The sequence below is a fragment of the Lissotriton helveticus genome, chromosome 8 (assembly GCF_964261635.1).
Source record: "Lissotriton helveticus chromosome 8, aLisHel1.1, whole genome shotgun sequence".
Classification (NCBI taxonomy): Eukaryota; Metazoa; Chordata; class Amphibia; order Caudata; family Salamandridae; genus Lissotriton; species Lissotriton helveticus.
This window is the reverse complement of record NC_136069.1, coordinates 211,628,359-211,656,028: the sequence shown is the minus strand read 5'-3', so window position 1 is coordinate 211,656,028 and position 27,670 is coordinate 211,628,359. Positions and strand designations below refer to the sequence as shown.

Sequence of the window (27,670 nt, the reverse complement as noted above, 5' to 3'; positions counted from 1 at the left end):
GCTAGCCGAAATACAACACGGCTTCAGGGAAAAGAGGGGTACAGTGGAACAGTGCTCAAATTTACATCTTCTGCTCGCCAAGTATACGGTTGCCAAGGAGGGGTCCATATTTCTAGCATTCATGGACCTCTCCTCGGCTTTCGACTTGGTGAATAGATCCAAACTTTGGGCCATGTTACGGAAGATAGGGATAGACGAGGCCCTGGTTGGTTTCATGTCCTCACTTCATCAGGATCTGGCCGCTAAGGTTAGGGTCACTAGGGAGGGAAGATGCAGCGACAGATTTGACTCCAGGCGGGGGGTAAGGCAGGGATGCATATTAGCTCCCCTCCTGTTCACTATTTATATCAATGGGCTAGGGAAGTGCCTAGAGCAGACGGGGGTGACGTTCCGCGTGTAGGAGCAGCTAAGATCCCTGCACTCCTATACGCGGACGACGCAGTTCTTATTGCGCGTACCAGCAATGCCCTACAGAGTCTGCTTGACGCATTTGGCGCCTTCATGGATGACCTAGATATGAAGGTTAATGCGGGTAAATCTCACACAATGATAGTAGGAGCACACAGGCATAATAGAATGATTAAATCTTTTAGTTGTAAGGGCCAGGAGGCCTCAAGAACAGCTGTCTTTCCCTACCTGGGGGTACTCTTTGAGGAGAGGGGAGCTTGGGGTCCACAGGTTAGGGCAAAGACCTTATCGGTGACTAGGTCATCGGCTGCCCTCATGGCCTTCTCTAAAAAGCTGGGCGCTAGACCCATGGAGGCCCTACTAAAGGTTTACACCTCGAAATGCCTGTCAACTGCCATGTATGGCGCCCCAATATGGGGATATGCACAAACCGAACCAATCCAGAGAGCGGAGAACAGGTTTTTACGCTCACTACTGTCAGTCCCACCTTCCACCCCAACTTATTCCATCCATTCGGAGGTGGGCATAGACTATATAACTGACAGGCTGCAGCTGGCCCCCCTGATTTATTGGTTAAGGGCGTGGCTCAATAAGGAGGTAACCCTGAATCATTCCATCATGGAGGACGTTATGTCACTGGAGCACTACAAAAGGATACCTTGGTTGGATTACCTGAGGAGTTCATTTCAACAGCTAGGAAGATTGGAACTCTTTGAATCCCCCAGAAGTATCACAAACAACGATGTACTTTTGATCAAGAGGCAGTTTTTGTCCATGGCAAGATCAAACCGAGAGGAAAAAGAACTGTAGAAATCCTCGGTTATGTCTCATTATTTAACAAAAAGCGCCATCGCCATGGAACCTTATCTTATCATATGCACAAGACCTTTCCATAGGTTCCTCTTGACAAAATGTAGACTAAACCTGATATCTTACTTATTGGGAGATTATCCATCCTTGGCTAAACCAGAGTCAGCCTCGTTGTGTTCCTGTGACGATTATTCAATTCAGGATACCACTCACTTTGTTTTGTACATTGTTCGCTGAGCCCCGAAAGAAATACCTGCTCCCAATTCTCAGAGAAGTGGGTTTCCGACAAGTTAAACCTGCACTTTTATACCTACAGTCGATGAGTTCTATCCGTACAATTTTTTGTATGGGAAGCTTCTTGGCTGCAGCAGCGCGTATTAAAGCTAAACACGCATCCATTAACAGAATACAAGGATCTTCGTTTGCTGCCGATTAAATCGTCTATTTCAGCAGTGTTTCATTGTGGCTACCTTTTTACAACTAAAAGCTTTTAAACGTTCTATCTTAAAGTCTGGTCATTTGTTTTAATCCCTTTTTAACATGATGTGCTGGAAATAACTGTAAAATGTATAAATGAAATCTGTATGTAATGTCTTTTTATGATTTTTTTTAAAATCGAATAAAAGTATTTTGACTGACTAGCCACTGTCTAGGAGCTTCCTCCTCTGTTACATAGCAGGTGGGGAAGGCACCCAGCAATGAACAAAACTCTCTACCCCATCTACATTTTATGAAGCCAGGCTGCTAGAATACACAGAAGCTTACCACAGGCAGCTGAGCAGAGCCACACACCAACAAGGACGACTGTGGACTATCTCCTGTACACTGACCGCAGCACTGAACTGCTCTTTGGAGAACCGTTTGCAATACAAAACAAATATCCTCTCCTGCACCTTCACCCAACTGTTCATTGTACCAAACAAAACTTAGCGTCTGCTGAATTACATTCCTAATAATCATTTTAAGAGCAATGGTCATCTATTTGTTGGTGGTTTCTGCTAAAAAAATATTTAAATCCAGTTTAAAAAAAGGAATGAAAACTGTAGACACGAGGTATACTTTGCAACATTGAAGATGTGTGTTCCTCCATCCGTTTTAGACGGTCTAGAGAGGTTTATCAGATGGCCTTCGCTGTAGACTCAAATATCCGAATAGCCAGAGTTAACCAACGACATTCATGATTTTCCTGGAACCAAATGTCTATTTATTTAACAATGTACTTCTGGTGTATGAATGTAGCCACGGGGAGGGTGATACATTGGTATTTAATCAGACTCCCATTTTGCTTTTCATGAACCAGCAACAAAGGCAAGGCGAGATGGGAAGTTGAAAAAGTAATTTGTAAGAACAGACTAGTTAACATAGGAAGCAAACAGATGAACTGTTAATTGCTGCTGTTACCACAAAAGAAGGCTTAGTAAATAGATATTCATTATTTATATGGTTATTTGCCACCCGCAATCCCATGTAAATAGACAAGAACATTCACAGAAACAAATAAGTAGGAGGGTGTGCAAATCATTTAAAATAAAACCAGGACAGAAAACATTACATTTATAAATTGTTATTTCAGAATAACAGTTTTACTATTTTAACAAGCATATCAAAACGCATTTTGTATTATTAAATAAACACCTTTGTGCACAAATATAAAGTTTAAAAAGGTAAACTTGAGCAGCAATCCTCATATTATATATGCACAACTTATTTAAGTTGGTTATAGTTTTGTACCTATGTAAGCTTATATGGTTTGGTCAACAGGTCAATATTTTTCCTCCTGTATTGTGATGGCACCTAGCCATTGTACTAAAAAATAGTCAATGCTCAAAAGTGTTAAATATGGGAAGATCACAATTCATACATTCACTCGCCCCCAACCAAATAAATGATCCACAAACTCCATGAAACTGTAATTCAATCTACATGACCAACCCCACTCCAATATACATGCATGAAACAGCAAATCAGTCTCATTTGTTTCTACAGAGCCCCCAGCTCAGGAATGGAGCCCGCTGGAGTTAACGGCCTCTGCGCTACCGTTACGGATGTCAGACCGCATGGCAAGGAACCTTTAGACACTAAACTAACAAATTAGTAACTTCAGACTGTACATGCTATGTGATCTTAGATTAACCTGTGCAATTCGAAACAATGCATTACCCTAGCAGCTATTCATTCCATTGCCAGTTCTAAAATATATTACACATGTAGTTACTGCTCTGAATGACAAGAGAAGTCTCTGAAGCCATTAAATGGTAAAGTCGAAAATAAAGTTATCAAACCAGTCAGCCACAAGGATAGAGGACAATTTGCCAGTCTGGTTGATCATTCTAAACCTACTCTATGGAGGGCTGAACTACTGTGCAAGTCCATAGAGTATGTCCGTAGAGAGGTCAAATTCACAAAATTGATAGCCAGATCACTATCAAACCCTCTTGAGTCTCCACCGCTGACTTCTCCCACCACTAAAAACGCAATAAACTTCTGCTAAGTATTTTAAATGAATAGAATAGTGAGACTAGGTCCTACATAAAAAGGTAAGCAGGGACATTATATAAAAGCTCAACATTTTCAGAGAGGTCTTGTTCGTTCCAAACAAGACCGATCCACATTTGTTTCGGTGTACCTGGCTCGTAGGTCTCAGCTTTCTGGATATAAGGTGTGACAAGTTTTGTGGGCTCACGCTTGATCCGTTCCCCAAGCAGTTCCTCATCTGCCAATTTTCGCTCCAGTTTTTCATAGTAAGCCTGTAGAAAAAGACTTTGGTAAACAAGGTGGAAAACCTAGCAGTATGTAGTTGGACTTTATTCACATTATCTTGTTTCCTACCGAACTTTACTTGTTTCCTGCTGTGGAACAAATGTATCATTAAGCCTGTAAATGGATTAAACAGTAAACTGCCAACCAAGTAGTGTATGAAGAACAAAATAGAACACTACAAGGTATAATTGATTGAGGATTATCACAAAAAGACATACTTTTGGGCATTTGACAGATTCCATTGCATTGTAAGTTTTATACATATTGTGCACTTCATATGGCACCATCATTCTCTCTTTTTACCTGATAATAGTAGTCATCCAGGTGAGGATTCTCACTTTGCAGCTGAATCATTTGTAGCTTGATGACCCACTCCTTTTCCTTTGCAGACATGAGACTGGCATAAGGATCAGGCCTCCGTTCCCACGACTTCCGGGCAGTGCTAAAGAACACGAAAACAATTTCATTTTTAAAAGAAGGACAAACGTCACTTAACCAAAAGTGGTGATGGCGCATTAAGAAAGAGCCAATTTTGCCATCCTTTGTATGAAATGTCCATTTTTGTAGTAAATAAAATTTGCATGGGGGTTTAAGTAATAATTAGACCCTTTGTTAATTTCATTGTGGTACTGTAACCTATCCAGATTTTGAACATCATACTACAACCAAGAAGACACTCCCATTTGCTGGCATTTAATCTTCAAGTACCAATTTGTAGAGCCATTCATTGGGTCTATCAAGTTATTAGCACAAAAAGGTTGTATATTGCAACCAAATTTCCAGACCACCGAGATAGCCGCAGCCAGACTTATCCTAGATATCCCACGTCAACCACATCTCCAAACACCTCCGTGACCTCCACTGGCTCCCCAAAAGAACAACAACCTTCATGCTGCTCACACACGCCTACAAAGCCCTCCACAACACTGGACCCCAATACCTCAATGACTGAATCTCCTTCCGCACCCCCAAGAGAAACTACAGATCATCCGCCCTAGCCACCGTCCCACATTTTCACAGGACCAGAGGAGGTGGAAGATTCTTCTCCTACCTCACAGCCAAGACCTGGAACGAACTCCCCCTTCACCTCCGATGGAGCCCGACATTGCATCAATTCAGGAAGGACCTCAAGACTTGGCTCTCCAAATGACCCCAACGGAGGTGCTCACACTCTCCCCCAGCACACCTGGAGACCCTCACGGGTGAGTAGTGCGCTTTACAAACCCTGATTGACATTAACTTCAAAAACATGTAAAACTCGCTTTCACTATAAACCGCCCCCAGAGCTCTAAAGGCAATGATGTATTGAATGACTGATGCACGTACACACCTCATTTAGGTTTAAAAGGTCAGGAGTAGCATATAAACTTTAATAAAACCACCCAAAAAAAAAAAAACATGAGTAGCATGTATCTCTTGTGCCTGTCACTTTAGTAATGTTAGACAGACTGACAGTGAAAACAATATATACATCATTGGTAACACTACACAAAATGTGCAAAAAAAGATACCAGAGTAAGAAACAAGAGGACTTTCTATAGGTGAAATTATGACCAAAGGCTGTCAGGATACCCAAATGAGCTAAAGGCTCGCCATCTATCTACAGGTCACTAGTTTGAATCCCGCCAAGTCCAACCCCGTTCCCATCCTTTCCATGCTGGCAAAATATCAGCCATTAAATTGGGTAATAGTAAGACGTGTCATTTGCACTAACTAGAAATGGCAGACTTGCCATGTGAAACTGAAAGTACAAGTTATTACTAATATTGAAAACTACCAGGCCGCCCTTTGTGCAACCCCCTCTCCCAACAGCAGGCATTGAAGTAGGCAAAGTGAGAAATATGCATCACTTCTTGGAATCCAGGTTTGATAAAGTATGGTTTGGGTGTCAATCCATGACAGAATATGCAAATCCCCAGTCTGCAATTAAGCATGTAATTAATGCTCCATACATTTCGAGACCATATTTCCTTGTGGGATCACCGTAAACACAGCTTCCACAAACAAGAGATGGTAGTGCCTCCTTGAAGGATTTTTCCACTGTTAGGTGGGCAATACAAGTATTTTGATACATTGACCTCGATTTAAACTCTATGATCACTAAATATCCGTGATGGAGTCTATCAGACGTAAGTCCCCAATACAAGCTAGACCATTGGCCACCACTTCTGTAAGAACGTTTAAACATTTTTAAAACACAAAGTTGTGGCCGATTTCTATTTTCACAAAGGCAAACTAGATCATGCTTTCAACAAAATCTTACCAAAATAAGATTGATACGTCATAAGCACCAGCTCACAGTAATGGGTATGCTTGGGCTTATTTTTAGATTAAGGTTAATATTACCAATCTGCAAATAATTCTATAGCACTCGAGTGCCATGTGGCAATCCACTTTAGTCTGTGCAATATAAAGGAGTGAGAAACTGATGTATATCTGCCCACACAATTTGTAATTACATCAATAAATTACAACCATCTTTGCAAGATCTTCTGAAACTACAAGTGATTAAACATGATGACAAGAAACCACCAACCTGGGTTAGATGCCCAATGTCAGTGGGGATCTTCTTCAAACGACTGTGCCAGAGTTGTAAAATGAACAGCTCTACACCAAGGATTAACCACTTTCCTAAGCCGCGGTGTAGCTACAGTGGTTTAGCCAATGCTGTGGCACATGGGCCTAGAAGGGTCGAGGGTTGAGGGGGAGAGGTGACCCACCTGTTCTGCACCAGCTGGAATTTCTTTAAGAAGCTGCCTGCACAGCACCTGGCTCGTTTTTACTCCTTCACCAGGCGAGTCAGAGGGCGGGGGGGACTCACTGCCATTCAGAGTGAGTGGGAGGGGAGATTTCAGTGTATTGATAAAGCGAGAGGAGAGTGTAAGGGAGAAATTAAGCTGAGGAAAAGAAAATGAAGGTGAATGACACTAAGGAGCGAAAAATGTCAGATCAAGGTGACAAGATAAGGATGACAAAGAAGGGAGATACGCGCAAAACGAGAGCGGGAAGTTCAAGATGGTGCAGAAATAGACATGTCAGAACAAGAGGACAGAATTCTGAGCGAATGTAAGATGATACAACTATGAAAGGAGACGAAAGACAGGACTGCAAAGTGGAAGTGAGATCGAGGGAGAAGAATATAAACGAATAAAAGACAGCAGGGAGGACGAAAAGTGGGGAGGAAAGGGAAAAGGCGGGTACTGTGGAACGATAAGGAAAAGTCAGAAATGGAGGAAGTAGACCAGGATATGCAAGAGGTTGGAAAAGAGTGGATAGGGACAGGAAGATGAAAGGAGGAAGGGAGGAGAGGGTGATGCAGATGAGTAAGAAAAGAGGAAGATCATAGGTATTGGTACCTCAGGTGTCATGGCTCTGGGACCATGGAACACAGAGGGGCGCTCTGCAGCCCATACATGCGTATCAGTTAATACTGACCTCTGCAAGTGGTCCCATTTCACTTGCCAGCATTAGAGCCCATGATATCCAGATAAGGCTAGTGTTCCTATGCTTTATAGGTTGTCTCATTGAAGTATCGAAGTGGACTCTTCAAAATCTAGCTGGTCCTATCAGACTTTGCAGTCTACTTCCAAAGTGGTGATTTAGGGCCATTACTGAACTACAGCACAAACGTTCACTGGAGTAATCGGATCTATACATCGAATATTGCCACTGCGCTTATTAGAAGGTTAAACAGATCTTTATTCTGTTTGCAGTAAAACCACGGATCAGCCCATCAGCTAATCAGTCATACATATTATATGGCTATGTTGTCATTACTATGACATGCCGAGCAGATCTGCATTACACTTACACAATGCTATGCTGTTATGTAGGTGCTATGGACTGCCACGTTAGGCCATGCTGCAATAGGTTATTCTGGTATGAGATGCCACGTGCTTTTGGGTCATATTGCACTCAACTTTCATGGCAGAGAAAATTAAATATTTTGCATTTTAGGAGCAATATCCCTGGAGATATGGATAAGAGTCAATTTTTTTGACTGTACAGAAACCTGTTCAACAGTGTATTAGGTTAGCTATGCAGAAGACCGATTAACTCTGCAGGAGTAGAGTTGGACATTTCTAGACTGTTCTTAAAGTGCTAACTTGATACAGAATAATGTTCTTCTCCAGAATTCTCAGATAAAACAAAGCTCAACACAATTTTGGGAAATTCCATACATTATGTTCACTGGCCCATCTTCTCCTTGTACATTGCAGCCTAAAAAAAAAAATTGTATAGGAATTTACCTTTGCATCCTCTGCTGTCGCTGGCTCAAAATTCTTCGATGCTGGGGGTGCAACTGTGTAACATGACCTGGCATCCTACAAGAGTAAATATGAAATAAATGTTTATGTATGGCAGGAAAAAAAATCACAAGGAAAAGGGAAGTATATGTTAAAGGTTACAACAGTAATCTGTTCTAGGCTACCTAGGCAGGAAGTCGCATTCAGAATCAAATACTTGACCTATATAGAACACTTTGAGCATGGCTACTTCCAGAAAGAGGTAGAGGCTCATGTACTTCGGAAAACAATGAAAAGTAAAGTCTCAAAATCCTAATCAAAAAGTAGAGATTGCACATTTTGCATTCCTCTTATAGGGTAGCATGATAGAGAAGATACCGACTGAGGACTGAAAAAGTATTTAAACACCAATTCCAATTAACATACTCAACAGCAGCTCATTATGAGAGATCATAATTCCTGATCTGGAATAAATTGGAATTAGGAGGTCCACAGTTACGCTGACCTCAGGTTCCCCCCCCCCCCCCCGAGTTCAGCTGTTGAAAATAATAAAAAATCTTCAGGAGATAATGGGGAATTGCCAGGCAAATCGGGGTCAGATTTAGAGATTACTGGATTTCTTGATTCTTTAGGGGAATTTCAGAGGTCAACCCAAAATCCCCATTAATTCGCATCCAGGGATTTTACAGAACCCAGGTATCATTAACTTCGGAGATCAAGAATCAATACCACCACATCTGTGAGACCTCGTAAGGAGGACCACTAGGTCTATTGCAGCTCTGAATACCTGCTGTTCAGGGGCTCTGGTTCTTCACAGGTGTTCACAGATAATGGTTTGGTTGTTAATGGGGTGGCCACAACTCTCCTCCTTGTTAGATAGGGTATCTCTGCTGTCAATCTACAACCAAAGAGCAAACCCCAACATTTTTGTAACCACCACTGGACGCTTTATAAAGAGCCTGCACCCTCCTCTCTGAACTCTGTAAACTTCAGGCAGTGAACACGTTTCCTCTACTGGTATTGCTGCCCAGTCATCCCTTTTGCAATCGGGTCTCCCGATCACCACGCATCATAGTGGGAGCCATCTTGATTCCCAGGAATGGTGATGAAAGGGGAGCTACATGTTGCTCAGGTTCTTGGGTTCATAGAAAAGAAAGGTTCTTCTAAACCTGCATCATGCGCTCTGCAAGGATTCCGGTGAGCCGTGTATTAATCAACGATTCACTCAGCCCTGAACTGGAGCCGCACCAGAGTTGAAGACATAGCTGCACAGTAGTTCCACAAGCTCCAACACCAAGGTGCACATTTTTGAAATTTCTTTAATAGTTTAGCTTACTGTGTTGGTTAGTGATATTTTATTTATTCTTTGTTGGAATCTGTTCAACAGTTCTGAATTGGGTAAGAGGACATGTTAAACTGTGTGCTTTACGCAAGAACTAGATTAGAGTGTTATTCTAGTTCACACTTTAATGAACTGCATAATGGACAGTCACTGCAAAGTCAGTGGCAGGAACAAAGATGGCAGGAATCCCCCTAAAGGCAGTACACATCTCCCACTGAGCCTTCAGGAGGAAACTTGAGGGCCCGAAGGCCATATACGGAGTGTTCTATTGGTACAGTACCGATCTAAGGGCAAACCCCACTGAGTGAATACATCTTGACCCACCAATAGGAGCAGACGCCACTCATGATCAGAAAGACACCCAATGCTAAGTTTATCTCCCCTGGTGTTTGATAAACCCAGCAGGAGACCGACCATCAGGCATCTCATCATGAACTAGCCAATGGTAGTATCAGGTGTGCTAGACCGGGGACATGGGATCCCACACTGCAGAACATAGACTGACCGGTCCTGAAGGAAGAGAAAAGGGTCTTTAGGTCCCGACAGATGGCACACAGCTTCACAATATCAACATGGTGGTACTGGTCTACCGGAGGCCTCAGATTGCCACTTTGTCTAGGTGACCAACTCCGCCCAATGACAACGCTTCAGTCACTAACATGAGCTTTGGATGGGGCAGGCAATATAGTATGTTGCATGTCAAGTTGACCTCTGCCTTCCACCACCAAAAGTCTGCAGCTTCCTATAAGCGGATGTTGTTCAAAAAGTAATCTCAGTGGTGGGTCCATTAAAAGGAAAGGCTCCACTGCAGAACCCACGTGAGGCTCCAGCAGAATGTACAAGGCCAGGAGAACAAGAAGTGTCAGAACCAATTGGACTCAAGCCAAGGCATGAGACTGAAACATCAGATCTCAGCCCAAATATCCCAGACTCATTACGGAGCCCGAAAGGCCTTTAAAACCACTGTGACCTGTGCAGAGGATACCTTTTATTCGGTCCATTTTGGACAAAGAGGAGTTTTCAAATTTATTGATTGAGAACCTCAGGATGGGCAGCAGCAAAACAGTTGTTTCCAAGGGGTCTGAGAAAAACCGAAGAAAGCCTGTAATTAGCAGCCAATCATCAAGATAGAGAAATAAATGTATTCCTGCCTGTGAAGATGAGCCACATTCACAAATATTACTTTTGTAAACACTAAGGTTGTGGGGGATTAGGATGGGTGGGAATGTAAGGCAGAAGGGCAGGAGGCTGAACTGGAGATGTTCTGACCCAACAACAAACCGGAGAATAACGCCTGTGGGAAAGCAGAATCAATCCATGATTGGTGAAGATAGAGGTCAAACTCCGTACAATTTGGAGGGGGCAGTACATTTTCTGCCTTTCTGTAGTCATTTTCATAGTAGTGAATGCGTTTGAGCCAGACCCGAAAGTGGCTTCTAGCCTCTGAAATACTAGCATCGAAGAAAGGGAACAGTAGGGGAAACCTACAAAACCACAGGCTGCACTTTGGTTTTTTCGTAGTACTAAATGGACTAAACACTGAATGAAGTTTCTGCTGGAACAAAGACCAGAATCTCTGCAGAGTACCACACTGGCACATCTGGGGCAGAGGGGTGGGCTAGGTACTATTGCAACAAAGGTTCTGAGGTGTGGCCTGGTGTCAGCTGAGGTAAGTTGGTGCCAGCTTAGCCTGTGCTAGCGGAAGTCTAACTGGAAACCCCAACTTATCCATAGGGCACAAAGGAAACCCAAGGGACCAGTAACAGACAAATTTAGCATCCTCAATCTACTGTGGAGCAGATGATGGCCCAGGAAATTCAGGACGCAGGGGCTTCAATCCCGGGATTGGATCTGAAGAGGACAACGCTGGGGAAGTTGGAGTGCGTGGCCTTTGGATACATTAGGGAGTGTTTAGAGTTGTTTGAAGCCAAGGCACCAAAGGCAAATATTATGGTTGTCCGTGGCTGAAATATGCCTCACACAAGCTTGGCTCAACCACCCCACCCCACCCCACCCCAATAAAAAACCACCCACCCTACAAAAACCACCTCCTGTGGGGTTTTGGGTAGGAGGGAGTTGGGAGGGCAGGGAGAAATGGGGGTTTCGACATCCCCCACACACAATTTAAAGAATTTGGGAAAGTTGGCTACACAAAAAGGTTGGCGAAAAGCTACAAATCAGCATTTAATGGTGTGCAGAAATGGAACAGACTACTGCACACAGAGGCACTGCATGCTTGCGCCTTAATCCACTCAATTCTGGGTGCCAGACCGGGTTGCCATAGAGTCCGATGTTCCAACCAACCAGCATGCAGAAGCTACTGCATACATTTAACAGATTTAGTCTGGCACCTGGGAGGATTCAGAAGGTGAAGAACTTGTTATTAAGAAGACCCATCAGAATATGCTTAATCAACAGCCCCCAGAAAGTAAATAAGGCTCCAAGAAGATAATAGACGGTGACAGGAACTGTGTGTATTTAGTCCCACACACCCATGGACATTGGACTGGAGCAGCAGCTCACGTCCTGTGTATAGTTCCATGCGTCAGACACAGATTAAGACCGTAGAAAAATAAAACAAACAATACAAGGATTACAACTGAACTTTCCCAGAAGGAACTTTGACTTTATTTGGTTAGAGGCCCTTTAAGCAAACACGAAATATAAAAGCTCAGCGAAGAACCAGATTCATTTTTTAGACCAGTTTGGGAAATGAACAATCGATAAGTTTTGACTTGAAAGTTGTGTAAAATAATTTATTTTTAACGCAGAGATTGAACTATTGCACTTGTTTTTTCGTGGCATTCAATAAATGTGCAGACAACTACCTAAAAAAAATATTGATGTTCATGAAAGAAAAAAATATTTTAAAAAAGCGAGCTAAAATTCAAATGTTATTTTTTGGCACCCAAAACTGACAAAGATATTGCCTATTGGCAAGTTTTCCCGTTAGCTCAGATGCTCATATTATAGAACAAAAAAAACTCAATTTTTATCAAATTACACTACAAACAAGAATGGAGAATAATATATAAAAGGCTTACTCTTCCAAAATAAGAGAACAAATACGCATACAAATGGGTAATGTTGATAACAGTGCAAAAACCAACGAGAGAGCAAGTAAAACAGTTGGGTGTTTTTTCAGGTATTCCAGGATACCCCTATCTTTGTTCCGCCTCCTCCTGCACCTACCCTAGGACCCTAGGTCAGAGGTTCATTTCCAATGCATACCTGAACCTCTGCAGCGAGTTTGTCATTGGGCTGAAGAAGGGCGAGAAGCTTGGACTGGGAGACATGGGCCCGAAGTGCATCCGAACCATCTTGGGGGTCATGGGGCGCGAGGGGGTGCTGATGTTGGGAGACATGGGTCTGAAAGGTGTTTGCGACATGTAACCTGGGGACTGAAAAAGAGAAGAATTTAAGTGTAAACGATGTAAAATTTCAATACAAATAAACTCACAAGTCCGCCATAAAATTACATATCAAGCGCTATATAAATGCAAATCCTTCCCTCCACTATCCTTTTCAATCCACATAACAGACTAACGTCTCCACCCCGCAGATTAAATTCATATTTACCTGTGCTAATTTACCACTAATCCTTTTTGGGTTCCGGAGTAACGTACTACTCGCTGAAAAAGCACTTCGACACCTCGTCTGGGGTTGTAAGCGCTATATACATATGCAATTAAAATCATACTAGGTGCGAGACGTGACAAGTATTACGTTTTAATAAATGCACCATGCTATAAAGGGTTAAAAAAAAAACCAACCAAAGCTTCTGTACTAATAACGAAAATAATGCCGCACCCCAAAATCTTTATTTGAATACAGCAGGATGAAAGGCGAGAGTGGAGAACCCCTTACCGTATTCTGTATGAAATAGGGAACATTATGTGATAAACACAAAAGGTGGGGATGCACCGCCAGCACTTTAAATGCAACATAAAGAACAGTATCGAATAACAAGGTCTAGTTTGTTCTTCAAGTAAAGCAGTAAATAATATATATATTGTAAATTCGTTTTGTTACAATTCTGTATTTTGGACAGGGTGTTCTCGTTTGCCAATGGGGGTCTGGGTGAATCCAACTTCGACTTCAAATGTGTACCCCCTAAATATGTGGGGCAGTGGAGGGGATTAAAAAAAAGATAATGACTCCTTTTAATATTCTTGTTAATGTCTGATACAAAAGATTTAAAAATGTATATCTACCTATAAAGATTCTACTATATAGTATATCTATTTTTAACATCTGTGCAAAAATACACACTTTCCTCTTACTGAAATGCCAAAAATGTTGCACCCATGCATATAATTAATCAAAGACCATTTTCCTAGCAAGTCACTGGTCTCTGCAGCCTTCTTCAGAGCCGCATAAGATATTTTAATTTACTTCTGGTACACATAGGGGTATACAACTTAAAAACATACAAAATATAAGTAATATCCCATTTACATCTACATTTATATTCTTCACATTTTGATACTTCGGTCAGAAAACAGTGGTCGGCTGGGGGCGATTCCCGTGCTAGTCATGGCATTTTGAAGAATCCTAGACATACAATTAGAAAGAAGGCCATCGGTATATAGATGAGCTCCCATTTCCTTCTTGGATGAAAGACCAGTGTTCGTAATTTCGACCCAGAACCCGCAATGAGGATGACGTAAATGACTGAAGAGGGATGTTGAGAATGAGTCACAGCCGAAACGTGGCATCAACTATAAGAAGTCACCAAGAGTAATTAGATCTGCATTATTTGTGCAGATGTGATATACACTCTACACTGCATGTACTACTGTGGCAAGAGTTTATGAATTCAAGTTAGTAACTAACAAAAAGTGGCTAACTGAGCGAGGAGGGGCCACAGAACTCACTCTTGGCTACCCCACTATGCTCATGGTGCACACACCCATATCCACAACTCCCACAGTTCTCTCCCCAAAACAGCCAAATGTATATGACTCCCGATGTACTATCCAGCCATTCTTTTGTGCGTATACTAACTATGAATGAGTAATTTCATGGTTTTCCACACACTATATGAACAAAACACCAACCAGCGACAGCAAAGTGGTTTATACCCATCCTAAATTCACTTCATTCTTCAGCAGATTACAGCATACCATTCTATACCAAGTTACTTTAAGGCAACATATCCACACTTACCTTTTGATTCAACCCAATAAGGTGGATAACTGTTGACTTCAGAATGTTAAACAGAAAAGTGCACCCTTGGGAATCCATTATTTTTTTCTGTATGTACTCACATTCCCCAAGGGATATCCTGTCAACCAGTACCTTATAAAAGCAATCTATCTGCAATGAGGCCAAGGTTATACATCTCTAGTATACACACGCTTGTCTTTCTCCTATTTTGCTCAGAGACCCTACATCTGACTCTCAATCCCCCTCTGGCTTTATGCCAAAATCAACTATTAGCTAGAGGCAGAATTCTATTCAGGTGTTTCTGTATAGCACACAGCTATCCTACCAGGCCATCAAGCGCTAAAAACGACATATCTGCCAGTACACTAGATTCACTTACAAGTGAGGAGAAGACTAAAATAGGAGTTTCCTAAAACTGGATTCAGATTGGTTCATTCTGAAAACGGCAGGGGTTCGTTCCAAAGTTTAGAAGCTAAAAGGACCCCTGCACCTGGTCTTGTTAACCCTAGGGACTGGCAGCAAGCTTAGATTCCTGGATTGCAGAGACCTCCTGGGAATGCAAGTACTGAGTAGTCGCTGGATGAGAAGTAGGCCTCGGCCGTGCACAGTCCCATGGGAGAGGCATGGTACCTTAAAGTGGTTTCTTTTCTGCACCGGAAGCCAGTGCAGGGCTGCTAAAGCCGGTGCAGCAGATTGGCATTTTGGGATTTTTTTAGTAGAATCCAAGCTGCTGAGTTCAGGACAACTTCTAGTCTTTTTTATCACAGACTCGGCCTTCCCAGATAAAGGGAGAGTCAATAATCTATGCAGGAGTAAATCAGTTCCTGCATAAGAACTCTCCTCGTGGAGGGTGGTAGCCAATGTAGCAATTTTCTTAAAGTTCTCAGAATTCCAAAGAGCAGGTCCCAGCAAGTTCCCTGGCCTGGGTTTAATTGGAGAATGTATTATCAACCCAGAAGCCCAGGCTTTTGACTGCTGGAACAGGTTGGGGGAAGTTCTCTAAGGTGGTCTGGCCATGGACGGTTGTTTTCAACAACTAGTACTTCAAGCTTTCCACCATTCAGTTTTAAGCTCCTTGCAGACATCCAGTCTGTTACCGGTTTTAGACAGGAGTTCAGTTAGTTGGAGGTTTTACCAATTTCTGCCATGAGAGATAGGACGATCTGAGTGTCATCTCCGCTAAAGGAAGCATATATAGATTAAATAATGTGGGGCTATGAAAGGAGCCCTAAGGGACCCCACATTTTAAGGAATGACTGGCAGAGAAAAGGGCTTTGTCGCAGACCTGGAAGCTCCAACTTTCCTGGAAGGCTACTAGCCACTTTAGTGAAACCCCAGAGATTCTGGCTTCATCCATCCTCTGACTAAGGACAGGATGTGAGACGGTGTCCAAGACAAAGGCCTAGCAATATCATAGCTGCTGAGCAACCTTGGTCCAGGATTGAGCAGAGTTCCTCTGCGGCAGCTAGCAGGGCGGTCTCGATATTGCTGCCCAGTCTAAAGTCCATTTAGGTGGGATGGAGAATACCTTGAGTTTTTGCATAGCTTGAGAGGTGTTTATTGACATTTTTCCTATTCTTTGCTCGCTAACTTGAGTAAGGATCATTGGCCTATACTTTTCTGCAAGCAGAGGGTCGGCTGTGGGCTTTTTCAGTATTGGTTTCACAATAGCGTGTTTCTATGCAGAGGGGGCATTGTCACTATCCAAGGAATGATTGAAAGGTGCGTTAAGATGCACTGGAATGCATCGCCCCGTTTCCTCAGGATGCGGGGGTGAGGGGGGGGGAGGATAGTGTGGCGAACCAGATTAAATGGACTTTAGGGTTTCTTCAGTGACTTCTTTGCTTAAGGCAGGAAATGAGGTCAATTTAACTAAGGTCGAGGAACCTGCGAGTGGGGTCGGACTAGGGTCTGGGTTTTTGGGGCAGGAGCAAAGGATTTGGTTTACTTTGCAGGAGAAGAAATTAGCAAACCTATCACAGCGTGCATCCAATGGTGGGGTGGAGGGGTCTGAGGAGCTTGTGGGTGGTTTCATGAGGCTATTCACCACCTTACACAATCCCTTGGACGAGTTGCGGGCATTTTCTATCTTTGCACGAAAATACGAGTCTAGCCAGTCTTTTAGCATATTGATATGTTTTTGTTGCTTTCCTGTAGATGTCTTTACTAAGTTCATCATATTGCATTTTTATTATGTGAAACAGAGGATAACGCCACAACCAAATGGGTTATTGCTCTATAAAAACAAATGTTCCACATTAGAGGAAAGTGAGCATGCAGTCGTTGATTAAGAAACTCCACATAATATTTAAATACAAGCATTCAAGGTTGCTCTTATTTTAAGGGAAGCGGTGAAGAAATCATGATGCTTTGTCTTAATTGCCTCGGTTGGAGTTTTCCAGTTCACGGAGCAGTACCTGTAGCACCCTAGGTATCACTTAGCAGTTATACTATAGCACACTAAAAGGATAAACCGTGCAGCATGCTGTCAAGGATTAGACATTTGAAAGTTCTACTGAGTACACTTCTAGACCGCCTGAAAGAACGGTGACTTCACAGTAGCAAAGGTGTCACCCACCATAAGATACTATGTGGAGGAGTGTATGGTGGCTTTAAGATGATACCAAATTAGCAGAACAGTCTACAAAGAGAAGAAACAGCCTAGTGATCCTTATAGTGTTTAGTGAAGATACCGAGAATGAACAAGGAGAATGGCAAGAACCAAACTCATCCTGAAGGAGACGAGATTTAGGCCAATATCCAGATAAAATATCTGATAAAAGGTCCAGCTGCAAGAAGCAATAACGTGGGACAAAAACTAATGAGGGGACAAGTTTGCCGATACATTCTCAGAACTTTAGTCTTCTAAATGATCTAAAAGGAGCTTCCATCACAGGAAAGGGACCACACTTAATCTTGGATCTGGAGTCCCAGGCCAAATCCTATAGGCTGACCACCACCTTGGTAAGTGCTCTTATATGTCTCAACCCGGAAAACCACAGCGTGCACTTGGGAAGTGAAGCAGCAGCCCAGGATTGCCAATAGTCTTCCATCATGGCATTCCCCAAGCTAGCAGTCATACGCGACCTGAGGATACAATTCTTTGCAGGATGCCTCTTTGGGGGGCCTTGAGTGTTAAGACTCCAGGATTGTTCGGGCCACACCAGGGCTTATTTAAATCTCAAGACGTTCTGCTTATCAGTGGGTTCTAAGGTAACCACCACACGCTTTCATTATGGATGCAGTCATTAGCCCTGAATTTTTCACCTACAAATCACTGATTTGACCTGTTTGCCTAATAAGTTCAGAGGAAGCAAAACAAAAAGTCCACACCCAGAATGTATTAGATTATCATACAAACGTTCAGGACTGGAAAGAGGGGCCAAAATGACCTGGAGAATGGTGGTCACCATGGCAGCAATTGCTTCTTCAGCCCGCATTGAGCCTCCAGATAAGCCTTTAACTGGGGTCTCAACGCAAATTTAATATGGGCAAGGGGCTTTAGGCAAGCTGAAGCAATCATTCGTTGACTGGTTGAGCACAGTGTGGAATTTGAGACTAGAGAACAGTATGTATGAGGGCATAGGACTTCCCTACCAAACTATTCTAGTTAGAGCATTTTCTTTCCCTCACATACCTCCTGAAGACCAACACACTTGTTGCCGGTCTTTTGATGCAACTTTAACTGTAGAGTACTGGGTCCCTGCTGTCCAGGTTCCCAGTACCAGTGTTTTTTCCCAAAAACGGTTTCACAATTGACAACTTCACCCCCCTGCAAGTCTGTAGTAAATGGTACCATTGGTACCTAGGGCTGGGGACTGAAGAGGGTCCCTAGGACTCCTCACCAAGGCCATGCCACTGCAGCTGGCATGTCTTGGTGCAGTGAAAAACAACAAATTCGACCTGGCCCACTGCCTGTGGGCCCTGGCAACCAGCACGGACTAAGGCTGTACAAACCCTAAAGCAGGCGTGGGCATATCTGCATCAGCAAATCGGCTCCTACAATATTCAGGTCTAGCCTTAGATAGTGTAAGTGGCAGAAAAGCCAGAGTGTACATGGTCTGGAAGCTCAAATCTCGAGTTCCCCAGGACCATGACTGCTTCTCTGAACCCAGGAGTGTTTGGTACCAAACGACTCCTCTTAATAAACCCACACTGATGCCAGAGTTCAATTTATTAACCCATGTACTCAGAGGGCACCTTAGAAGTGCCCCATGCAAACCTATCAGGCCTGGTGTGGTCTCTGACTGGCGTTAGGCAGCCTGCCACCCCCAGTCATGTTGCTTGACCCCGGGGTCGAGAGCCTCAGCTCTCTGTGGCCAGAAACAAAGCACATCCTGGACAGAGGTGACACCTCCTCCCCCAAGATGCCCATAGTGCCTAAAATATAACCTTCAAAGGCGAATCGCCTTTGTAATGCAACCCCAACCACTGCTGCTAACAGCAGGTGGCAACCCCAGATTCAAACCCCCACCTTTGGGTGGGAGAAGTGGCGGGGAAACTTAACAGGAGGCGTCCCCCCTTCGCCCTCAGGGGATGGAGGTGAAGTTATGAACACTTTTCAGTCACCACAATCTTGAAGATGATGGCACCTATCCAATAAAGGCTAGGGTTATTCCGCCCTCTCCCACAGACATAATAGTGGGTATAGCCACCCCAGGTAAGGAAGCCATTGGTCCCAATCTGCTATTCTCCTGTAACACGCCTAAATCTATTATTTAGGTATCTCCCTAAGACTCTGAAACCAGTTCCTGCCTACCTAAGAGAGCACAAAGAAAACGCCATGCAGAGAAGACTAAAGACACCCACTGACTTTACCCCAGCCCTACCGGCCTGTCTTCAACTTCAAAGTCCCTGCAAAGAAAACACCTGTCCTGCAGCCAGAGATCTCCAAAACCACAAGGAGCACTGCCGGCCTCCGAAAAAGACCAGAACTTTTGAGCATAGCAGACCTGTCACCAAGAAACCAAGACAAAGGATTCCGGTGCCCTCCAGAACTGCAATCCCGGACCACTCTGCACCCGACGCTTCCGGCCCGAATCCAGGTTGCACACCAGTCCAGAAAAGTTTCACCAGCGAACCAGAGTCCAAGTCCAGCGTTGGTTGGACTCCACAACAACTGCAGTGTAAATCCAAAGGCTTACCACCCCCTCCCCCCACCCCCAACCACAACCGGCTCCGGTGAGAAACTAGACGTCAAAAGACACTCCTGCACCCAAAGCTCCTCGGCCTCGGAGAGCTCGACCGACTAGGTCTCTGCAACCCACAGCATCCCAACTTACCTCTGCAATCGCTGGTTTGCTTTGCGCAGCCTTCGGTTTGGTGCCTGCAACTGGTTTCCAAAACAGTTCCTCCTTTCACTTGCATTGGGCACCCGCACAGTGTTTGAACCCTGCACCCAGCAGCTCCTGTGCCACTGGTGGTGTAGGTTTGATGCTGCCTTGTAGTGCCTAATGCTGCGAAGCTTGAGCCCAGCAGCCGCTTTACTTACCTACAAGGATCTGCCTTTAAGCACCTCCAGCATCAATTGGTTAACATTGGGCCCTAACTCCAAATTTGACCTCTGCACCCGGCCACCCCTGTGCCACTGGTCGTGCAGTGTTTGTGCTTTTCTGAACCTTGCCTCTGCTGATCGCCAACTCCGAAGTCCGGAATGTGAAGTTATGTACTTACCTGCATAAGAGTGAAAATTGCACTGCGTCCACTTTTGAAACTGAAAAGTATCTATTTAAAAACGTATTTGCTTTGAAAGTTTTGTGGTCTTAGTTAAGAAATATACCAAAGAACTATTTTTATTAATTGGTCTCAGATGTATTCATAGAGTGTGTGTCAGTTATAGCCAATGTATGTAAAACAAATGCATTAACAACCCTCTGATAAGCCTAACTGCTCGCCCACACTGCCGGAAAATAGAGCATTAGTGTTATCAATTTAGCCTCTGTACAACCCCTGGAGATCCACTGGACTCACTACACAATATACCTCTTTTTGGTATAGTATATGGTGAGCCAGCATCTCTCTCTCTCATGCCCTCTTATTTTCATCATCTCAGACTTGCAAATGCCTAGTCTGCACAAACACTCCTGGTATACCTCAAACAGCTTCAATTGCATCCTGCTAAACACCGCCCACAAAACAAACTTATTTTAGCGGTACTACATGCAGCTGGGATTGCAGAAATCGAAATCTGGATGCATCCTACATCGTAAAGACCAGAAGCTTGCTGGGAAGACATTTGAACTACCTGCCTCTACATCTCAGGCAATCACAGTCTCTGCCTCAATTCAGGACCTCAAGACCTGGCTCTTCGACTGAATCGCAGATCCACACACCCCACCCCGCAGCATCTTAAGACCCTAACCGGTGAAAAGTTGCACTTTACAAGAACCACGATCGATTGAAACTGTCCAACAACAAGCACAAACATTATCATAACACAAAATAAAACTTACACTGCATCAACACTCTAAATAAAACAGGAGGTGGCGTTGCAGACATCCACAAATCTACCCCTATGAACACCAGTGACTTCCTCCTATCGTCCCATTCCACTGCAAACAAACCCTGGGTTCAGCTCAACCAACAGAACCAAAATAATCAACCTCATTGACATAACTGCAATCAGACTTGGACCTTCCAAGAGACACATCATCCAAATCTCAGCCTAGTCTCCTTTCTGACCACCCTGGTCTTACACTAACCCCTCTGAATTTGTAAGATTACATTGCCACTCCCAATATACTTCAAACCGACCAGCACATCCAACTGCAGCCAACCAGAGCCATGCAAGCATCAATTCTGCTCCTTGGTGAAGGCTTAGCTCACAGACCACTTAAGTTTGTAATAAATAACACTGCCTTCCCAACACCACCTCCCTACCACTCCAAGGAAGAGATGTATCCCTCGAACCTCCAGAGCTCACTTCTGGTATTTGTGACATACATTCCTAAATACATATTATAATGAATCTGCATTTATTCTTGAACAGTAATCATCCAAGGGTGGCACACCTCTTCACATCAGGTCACCTTTCATTAGAAAGAAGGGAGTCAGGTCTACGCATGAGGAAATACCTCGATTAGGATTCCAGGATGTACTGAATTAGAGTAACTACCATTATCAGTTCAAGAAATTATTTTACTTGTAATGAGCTACATTAATAGATGCCCTTCCTGTAAAACAGAGGGAAAGGCCTTCATATTTTTTATAGGGATGAAAATGAGAGGAGCTTTACCTTAAGCTCCACAAAAGCCTTTAAGTCTCGAGTTACACGATTTCACAATATTAGGAGGGCAACCCTAATTTCCTTGTTCACATTGAACTTTCCAATTCGAATTGCATGCATCTGTAAGCACTCTTGTTTTATGGAAAGTAATTGAAAACAAGAGTAATCACAGATGCATGCAATTTGAATTGGAAAGTTCAATGTGAACAAGGAAATATGGTCGCCCTCCTAATATTGTGAAAACATTTACCACGGATGGAGTGTTGTGGCAGTCAGAACTCCAGGAGTGAGCATAAGAGAACAATAAAATTGGGATATTTGACCGGTGCTATCCAGAAACCCCACTGCTGGCTGTCTTTTGGAAAAGGTTTTAAGTTACAGTAAAGTAACAAATCCAGAGACTAACTTAAACAGAGGTAAGCATTACAAGCATAGATTACTGCACATTACATACATATAGCTCAACAAATGGAAATGAACACAGTACAACTAGGTAAGGTTTCCATGGAGTCACGAAGATTTCAACTTAAGCAGAGTTTTACCTGGTTGGGCGTGAACAATGGCAATTGTCTGCGAGGGGGAGTAAAAGGGTGGGGTGGATGAATAGAGTGCTGCATCATGGGAGATTGCTGAAAGCAAAAGAGGCAAACCGTTATAATAAAAAAAAAAAACAAGAAACTACACTGCTAACTAGCAATTCAGGAAGTAAAATGTAAGGAAACAGAGGCTCACAGTGTCCATGCCATTAGAAACATTTAACAAGGGCTGTGCCATATATGAACCATAAATTGTAGTGGTCTGTGAAAAATACTCAAATTAGGCACCACAGATGTAGCTATGTGTGAGGGCTCCCAGAGCTTCCTGCCGGGCAAACCTAAAAAGAGGCCTGAAGTGAAAGATCTCCATCTGGCCCATATTTGAAACCGCAATAGGATGACATCCAAGAATAAAGAAAACAGGCAGCAATGATCTGTTTATCACTAGTATTCCCATGAAGAGCCAAGAATATCAGTGTCATCAGCTTAAAGTTAGCCCCTCCGACCATAGGGAAGCGGGATTATTTAAAAAGTATGAGCAATAAGAGGGATAAACTCTGCTCACAAAACCGCATCACCTACCTGGCGCAACCTGTTCCTATTTTTTGCTACAACTGCTGCCTGTTTGCTGGGACAGAGGGGGCTTCACTGCTGGGGTCCGCGCTACTGAGAGCGCCGCTGCCTTGATCTGCTGGTCCCCCCCACCGCTGCTCATCACATCGGACGCGGCCCCACAATTCCTGGCTGGGCTAGCTCCGCCCATCTACACCCTTTCACCCGCCCGGAGGCACACAAAACACCGCGGCTTCCTCCGCGTCGCGGGACGCGCGCGGGCGGTGCCGGGACAAGGGCGGGACAGTCTGTGGCTGTCCGGGCTGGCCGAGGCTGGGCTGGGCCACCCCACCAACATTTGGGTCCGGGACAATTAACGACAAAAGCCTGTTAAAAGTGCATCTTTTAACGTTGTTATAGCAGTCTTATATCTAGTCTACGTACTCAGTACTAAAAGCATTGCCCTTTTATGCAGTAATCATCACCCTAGAATTTAATTATTGATTTCATTGTTCCTTAAGCTGTATTATCCTATGATTACATACCCGACGATACCATGAGTAGACAATACCCTAGGGAAGACAACATTGGTGGGAGGTGCAGTAAGGGGAACCTTAGATACCTTCATTACTAGGGTAACAACAGAGTTGGAAAAGGAAATAGTCATGGCAGAAAAACGCCTTTCCACGGAGCTTGCACATAAAAAGCGATCCTCGCTGGGTGCCATTAGATTAGTAGTCACCCCCCCCCCCCCCCCCCCCCGAGTTCCAGTATATATAATGAGCATAACTCTGGGACGAAAGATCTCGAGCAGCCCCATTGTCTGATAAGTACCCAACAGATTCAAATATCCCAAAATGAGGCGGAATCAAATGATACGATTTTAGAAACTTCAGCGGATACATCTATCGAGATAGTACCATTGGTAACTCTTGAGATGGACACCTCGAAAGAGTACCTATCCAGCAAATCCAAAGACCCAGGTCCCACTTTAAAAAAAAGAAAGTGTGGGAATGATAGCAAGGGAGATAGATGCGCAAAACTATCAAAAACATCGCAGAGCCCAGTAGGGAATAAATGTACATCTACAAAAAAGACAATCCCCGAGCAGTCTCTCCCGTCCACAGTTACAATAAAAGAGCTGATGGGGAGCATGGAACAGCTGATTAAATCATTGATACTTCCGCTGATAGAAAGAGTAAAAAGAATTGGTGATCAATTAGGACGAATAGAAGCGGAAACGGCAATACACTCAAAATTGAATGGTGACATAGGGCATAGTAAACACGTAACTCCTAGTCAGGACATCATATCAGGACAGATATTAGCCACTGAGATGATTGGTAGGGATATTAGTCCCGCACAAGGACAACACAATCCAGTAGCTCAGGACATAGATAAAGGCGCGGTTACTAGCAGGGGGGAGAGAAAAGAAGCAAAGGACTGTAAACAGGGTACTTCTGAGACAACTAATATTGGGCCCTCCCCTAAAAAACGTAGCAGAAAAAATCAAGAGAGGATAGATCTATCACCCGAGGCGGTACCATATGAAGTGGTTTTAACTGGGATGCCAGAACTAATGGAAGGTAAAGACGAAGACTACCAGCAGTTAACCGCATGCGTGCGGGCGGAATTCCGCCCGTACGCTGAGATTTACTCATTCGCATGTTACGTGACGAGCTGGGCTCGTCATGAGCGTGCGAGGAGGCTACGCCATGACGAGCCCAGCTCGTCATGAGCGTCGAAGGGGTTAAAGAATAAAGTAATCTTTTGGTTGTGTAATAACAGACCACTACCGGCAAATCCTAATGGTGAAATCCTTAATGTTAGGAGATTGGAATGGGTGGGGAAGAGACCAAAGGACCTAAGAGGGGACATCGTCCTGGTCAATTTCAGGGATCGTGGAGCTGTGAGATACATCAACGATTGGTACTCTGCGGGAGGGAAGGATGAAATCGTAACGCATGACCTAAGTTATTTTTATCCACAATCCATGTTGGATTATCCCACTAATTCTCGCGTTCCCTGTGGTCCTAGTTTTACCCATTATGGTTTCAGTATCCCCACCTTTAACGGTTTCTCCGTGCTACGTGGTATGGAAGGAGTCGACTGACTTCCAACACAGATTAGCGGGGCTACCTCTTGTGAAAATCAGCCTGCTGCTGTAGAACACATAAGGGCAGCTAGTTTAATTAATCATCTGGGCCTAACGGATCACTCTAGATCTCAAGGTACACGTGGTAAGGGACAGTTGAGGGTAACATTCTGGAATATATCTTCGTTCTAAGTTAAATAACCCGATTTGGGCAGATTTCATTAAAAATATAGATATTCTATGCCTCCAAGAGACTTGGTCTCTGGACGAAATCCATATTGACGGTTTTAAAACATATCATGTCCCAGCAGGTTGTTCCAGCCATGGGAGGTACAAAGGGGGGCTCTGTGTCGGTTACAAATCTAATGGGGACAGTAACAATTAAAATGATGAGAACGTGTAGTCAATACCAGATTATTGTTATGAAAGCATCTCCCAAGGTTGAGCTAATAATTATCAACATGTATAACAATCTAGAAAAGGCCGAAGTAAGGGACATGGTCTGTGCCCTAAATGTGGATGTTAAGAGCATGACAGATAATTCACGGAGGGAATCCATAGTTATTTAGTTATTTGGGGCCGTGACTTTAACCATAACCTCTGCCAACAGTTCTTGAGCAGATGTGGCGATTACGAGGAAGATGGTACTAAACACCAGCCCCATTTCGCCCATCCTAATGGGGGCGACTATTTAACGAGGTGATGGCTACTCATAACTTGGGTTTTGTCAACAGGTTATGAACACCTTCTGTGGACTTTAGTCCCACTTTTGTGGGGAGAGGGCACAGCACCCTGATTGACTTTATTGCTATTTCTAATAGCCATGCAACCTGGATAGCTGACTTCGTAACTCACACGATAGGAATCAGTGATCATCTCCCACTCAACTTTTGTATTTTACTCCCACAGGATAAGGAACGTTCACTGGTAGAAAGATTAGCCTGGACTAAAGGATGCACGGTGGGTAGGCAAAAAGGATACGCCATTAGATGGGTGAAGAGCGATCCGGCGGTCACCAATATAAAAATAATTAAGGATGCTATCTTACCGATCACGAAGTGTCTACAGGAGGAGACTTCACATTCATATATATTGGACTCCTTTGCAGATATTACCAGGATAATACAAGAAAAATTACAGCGCCGAAACAGAGATCCTAAAACCTGTAAGAATAGTTGGTTTGATTCGACTTGTACAAAGGCTCACTCACAGCTGAAAAAGGCCCTTCATAATACTATGAGAAACCACGAAGAAGTAAAAAAGCACAGGAAGGAATATAATATAGCTAGAAAGATCTGTAAGCGTAAGATTAAAAATGAGGCTTGGTCCAATCTATATGAGGCTTTGTTAAAAAGGGACAGTTCCTCTTTCCGGGGAGCAGTCAATGCACCTTTTTTTAGCCCAGGGGATAATGCGAGAATTGAGGTTGCGATAACAGAAGACACATGGATAGACTTCTTTTCGGAAGTTTATAATCCAGGAGGGCTTAATAAAATCTTAGATATGGGGTCATTAACCCAAGAGGCCCCTAAAAAATGTGTGGAAATTAACAATTATTAGCAATAAAGAAATCATGGAAGCTATCAAACAAAACAAGAGTGGCAAAGCGCCAGGCCCCGACAGCACCCCAATTGACCTATTCAAGCACACGATAGAACTATGGTCCCCATTGCTTACACGAGTGCTTGAGGCAAGCTGCAAACTGGGTCTAATGAAAACCTGGTCTGATTCTGTAATTATACCTATTTTTAAAAAAGGGGATCGCGAAAACCCCTCTTGCTATCGCCCCATATCCCTTTTAGACTCGTTTATGAAAGTCACGGGCAGGGTTATACTGAATCGCTTGCAGCAATGGGCAGTAGATGAAAATATATTATCTCCGGTACAATATGGGTTCAGGTGGGGCGGGGTACTTTAGAGCAGGTTTTACATTTTTCCATGCTATTAGGAAAATACACGCAGGCAAAGGACGGCAAATTGTATGCAGTGTTTGTCGATCTTAGCGCTGCGTTTGATTGTGTAATCCACAGCCGATTATGGCAGATTTTAACAGATATGAAGGTGGATGAGGTGTTAATATCCTTCTTAAGACAACTTTATGCAGGCGCTAGGGCAAAAGTGAGATACGGGGTCAATGGGGAATGCACTAAGTCGTTCCATGTGAAGCGAGGAGTAAGGCAAGGCTGCGTACTCACCCCTTTTCTTTTTTCCTTATATACTAACGATCTGGAAAAAGAATTGGTGGCTAAGGTCAAAGATTCCCCGCAGGTAGATCTAACAGATTGTGTCGCTCCTGTATGCAGATGATGCCGTGATAATGGCTAGAACACAAATAGGTCTACAAACGGCATTAGATACATACATAAATTTCATGGATAATAGGGGCCTGAAACTCAATGTGACTTTTGTTATGACCTGTGGAAGACAAAAGAACAGAGACTGTTCTCTGTTCGCTGGGAAAGAGAAAATTGCACCAACTAAAACTTTTTCCTACCTGGGTATCGTATTAGAGGATTCAGGTTCCTG

General features: G+C 43.6%; 1 protein-coding gene across 4 annotated transcripts in view; it reads right to left on the bottom strand.

Moving 5' to 3' along the window:
- PATL2 (PAT1 homolog 2) overlaps positions 1 to 27,670 on the bottom strand; it is a 358,628-nt gene that overhangs the window by 110,528 nt on the left and 220,430 nt on the right. For 3 of the 4 annotated variants that reach the window (XM_078655954.1, XM_078655956.1, XM_078655955.1), the window contains 5 exons: positions 22,504 to 22,590; positions 12,799 to 12,968; positions 8,229 to 8,303; positions 4,282 to 4,420; positions 3,845 to 3,965 (listed from right to left, as the gene is read on the bottom strand). In XM_078655954.1, the coding sequence (XP_078512080.1) occupies positions 3,845 to 3,965; positions 4,282 to 4,420; positions 8,229 to 8,303; positions 12,799 to 12,968; positions 22,504 to 22,590 (592 nt within the window). The remainder of the gene's footprint in view (positions 1 to 3,844; positions 3,966 to 4,281; positions 4,421 to 8,228; positions 8,304 to 12,798; positions 12,969 to 22,503; positions 22,591 to 27,670) is intronic. The other variant, XM_078655957.1, reaches the window with a different exon arrangement.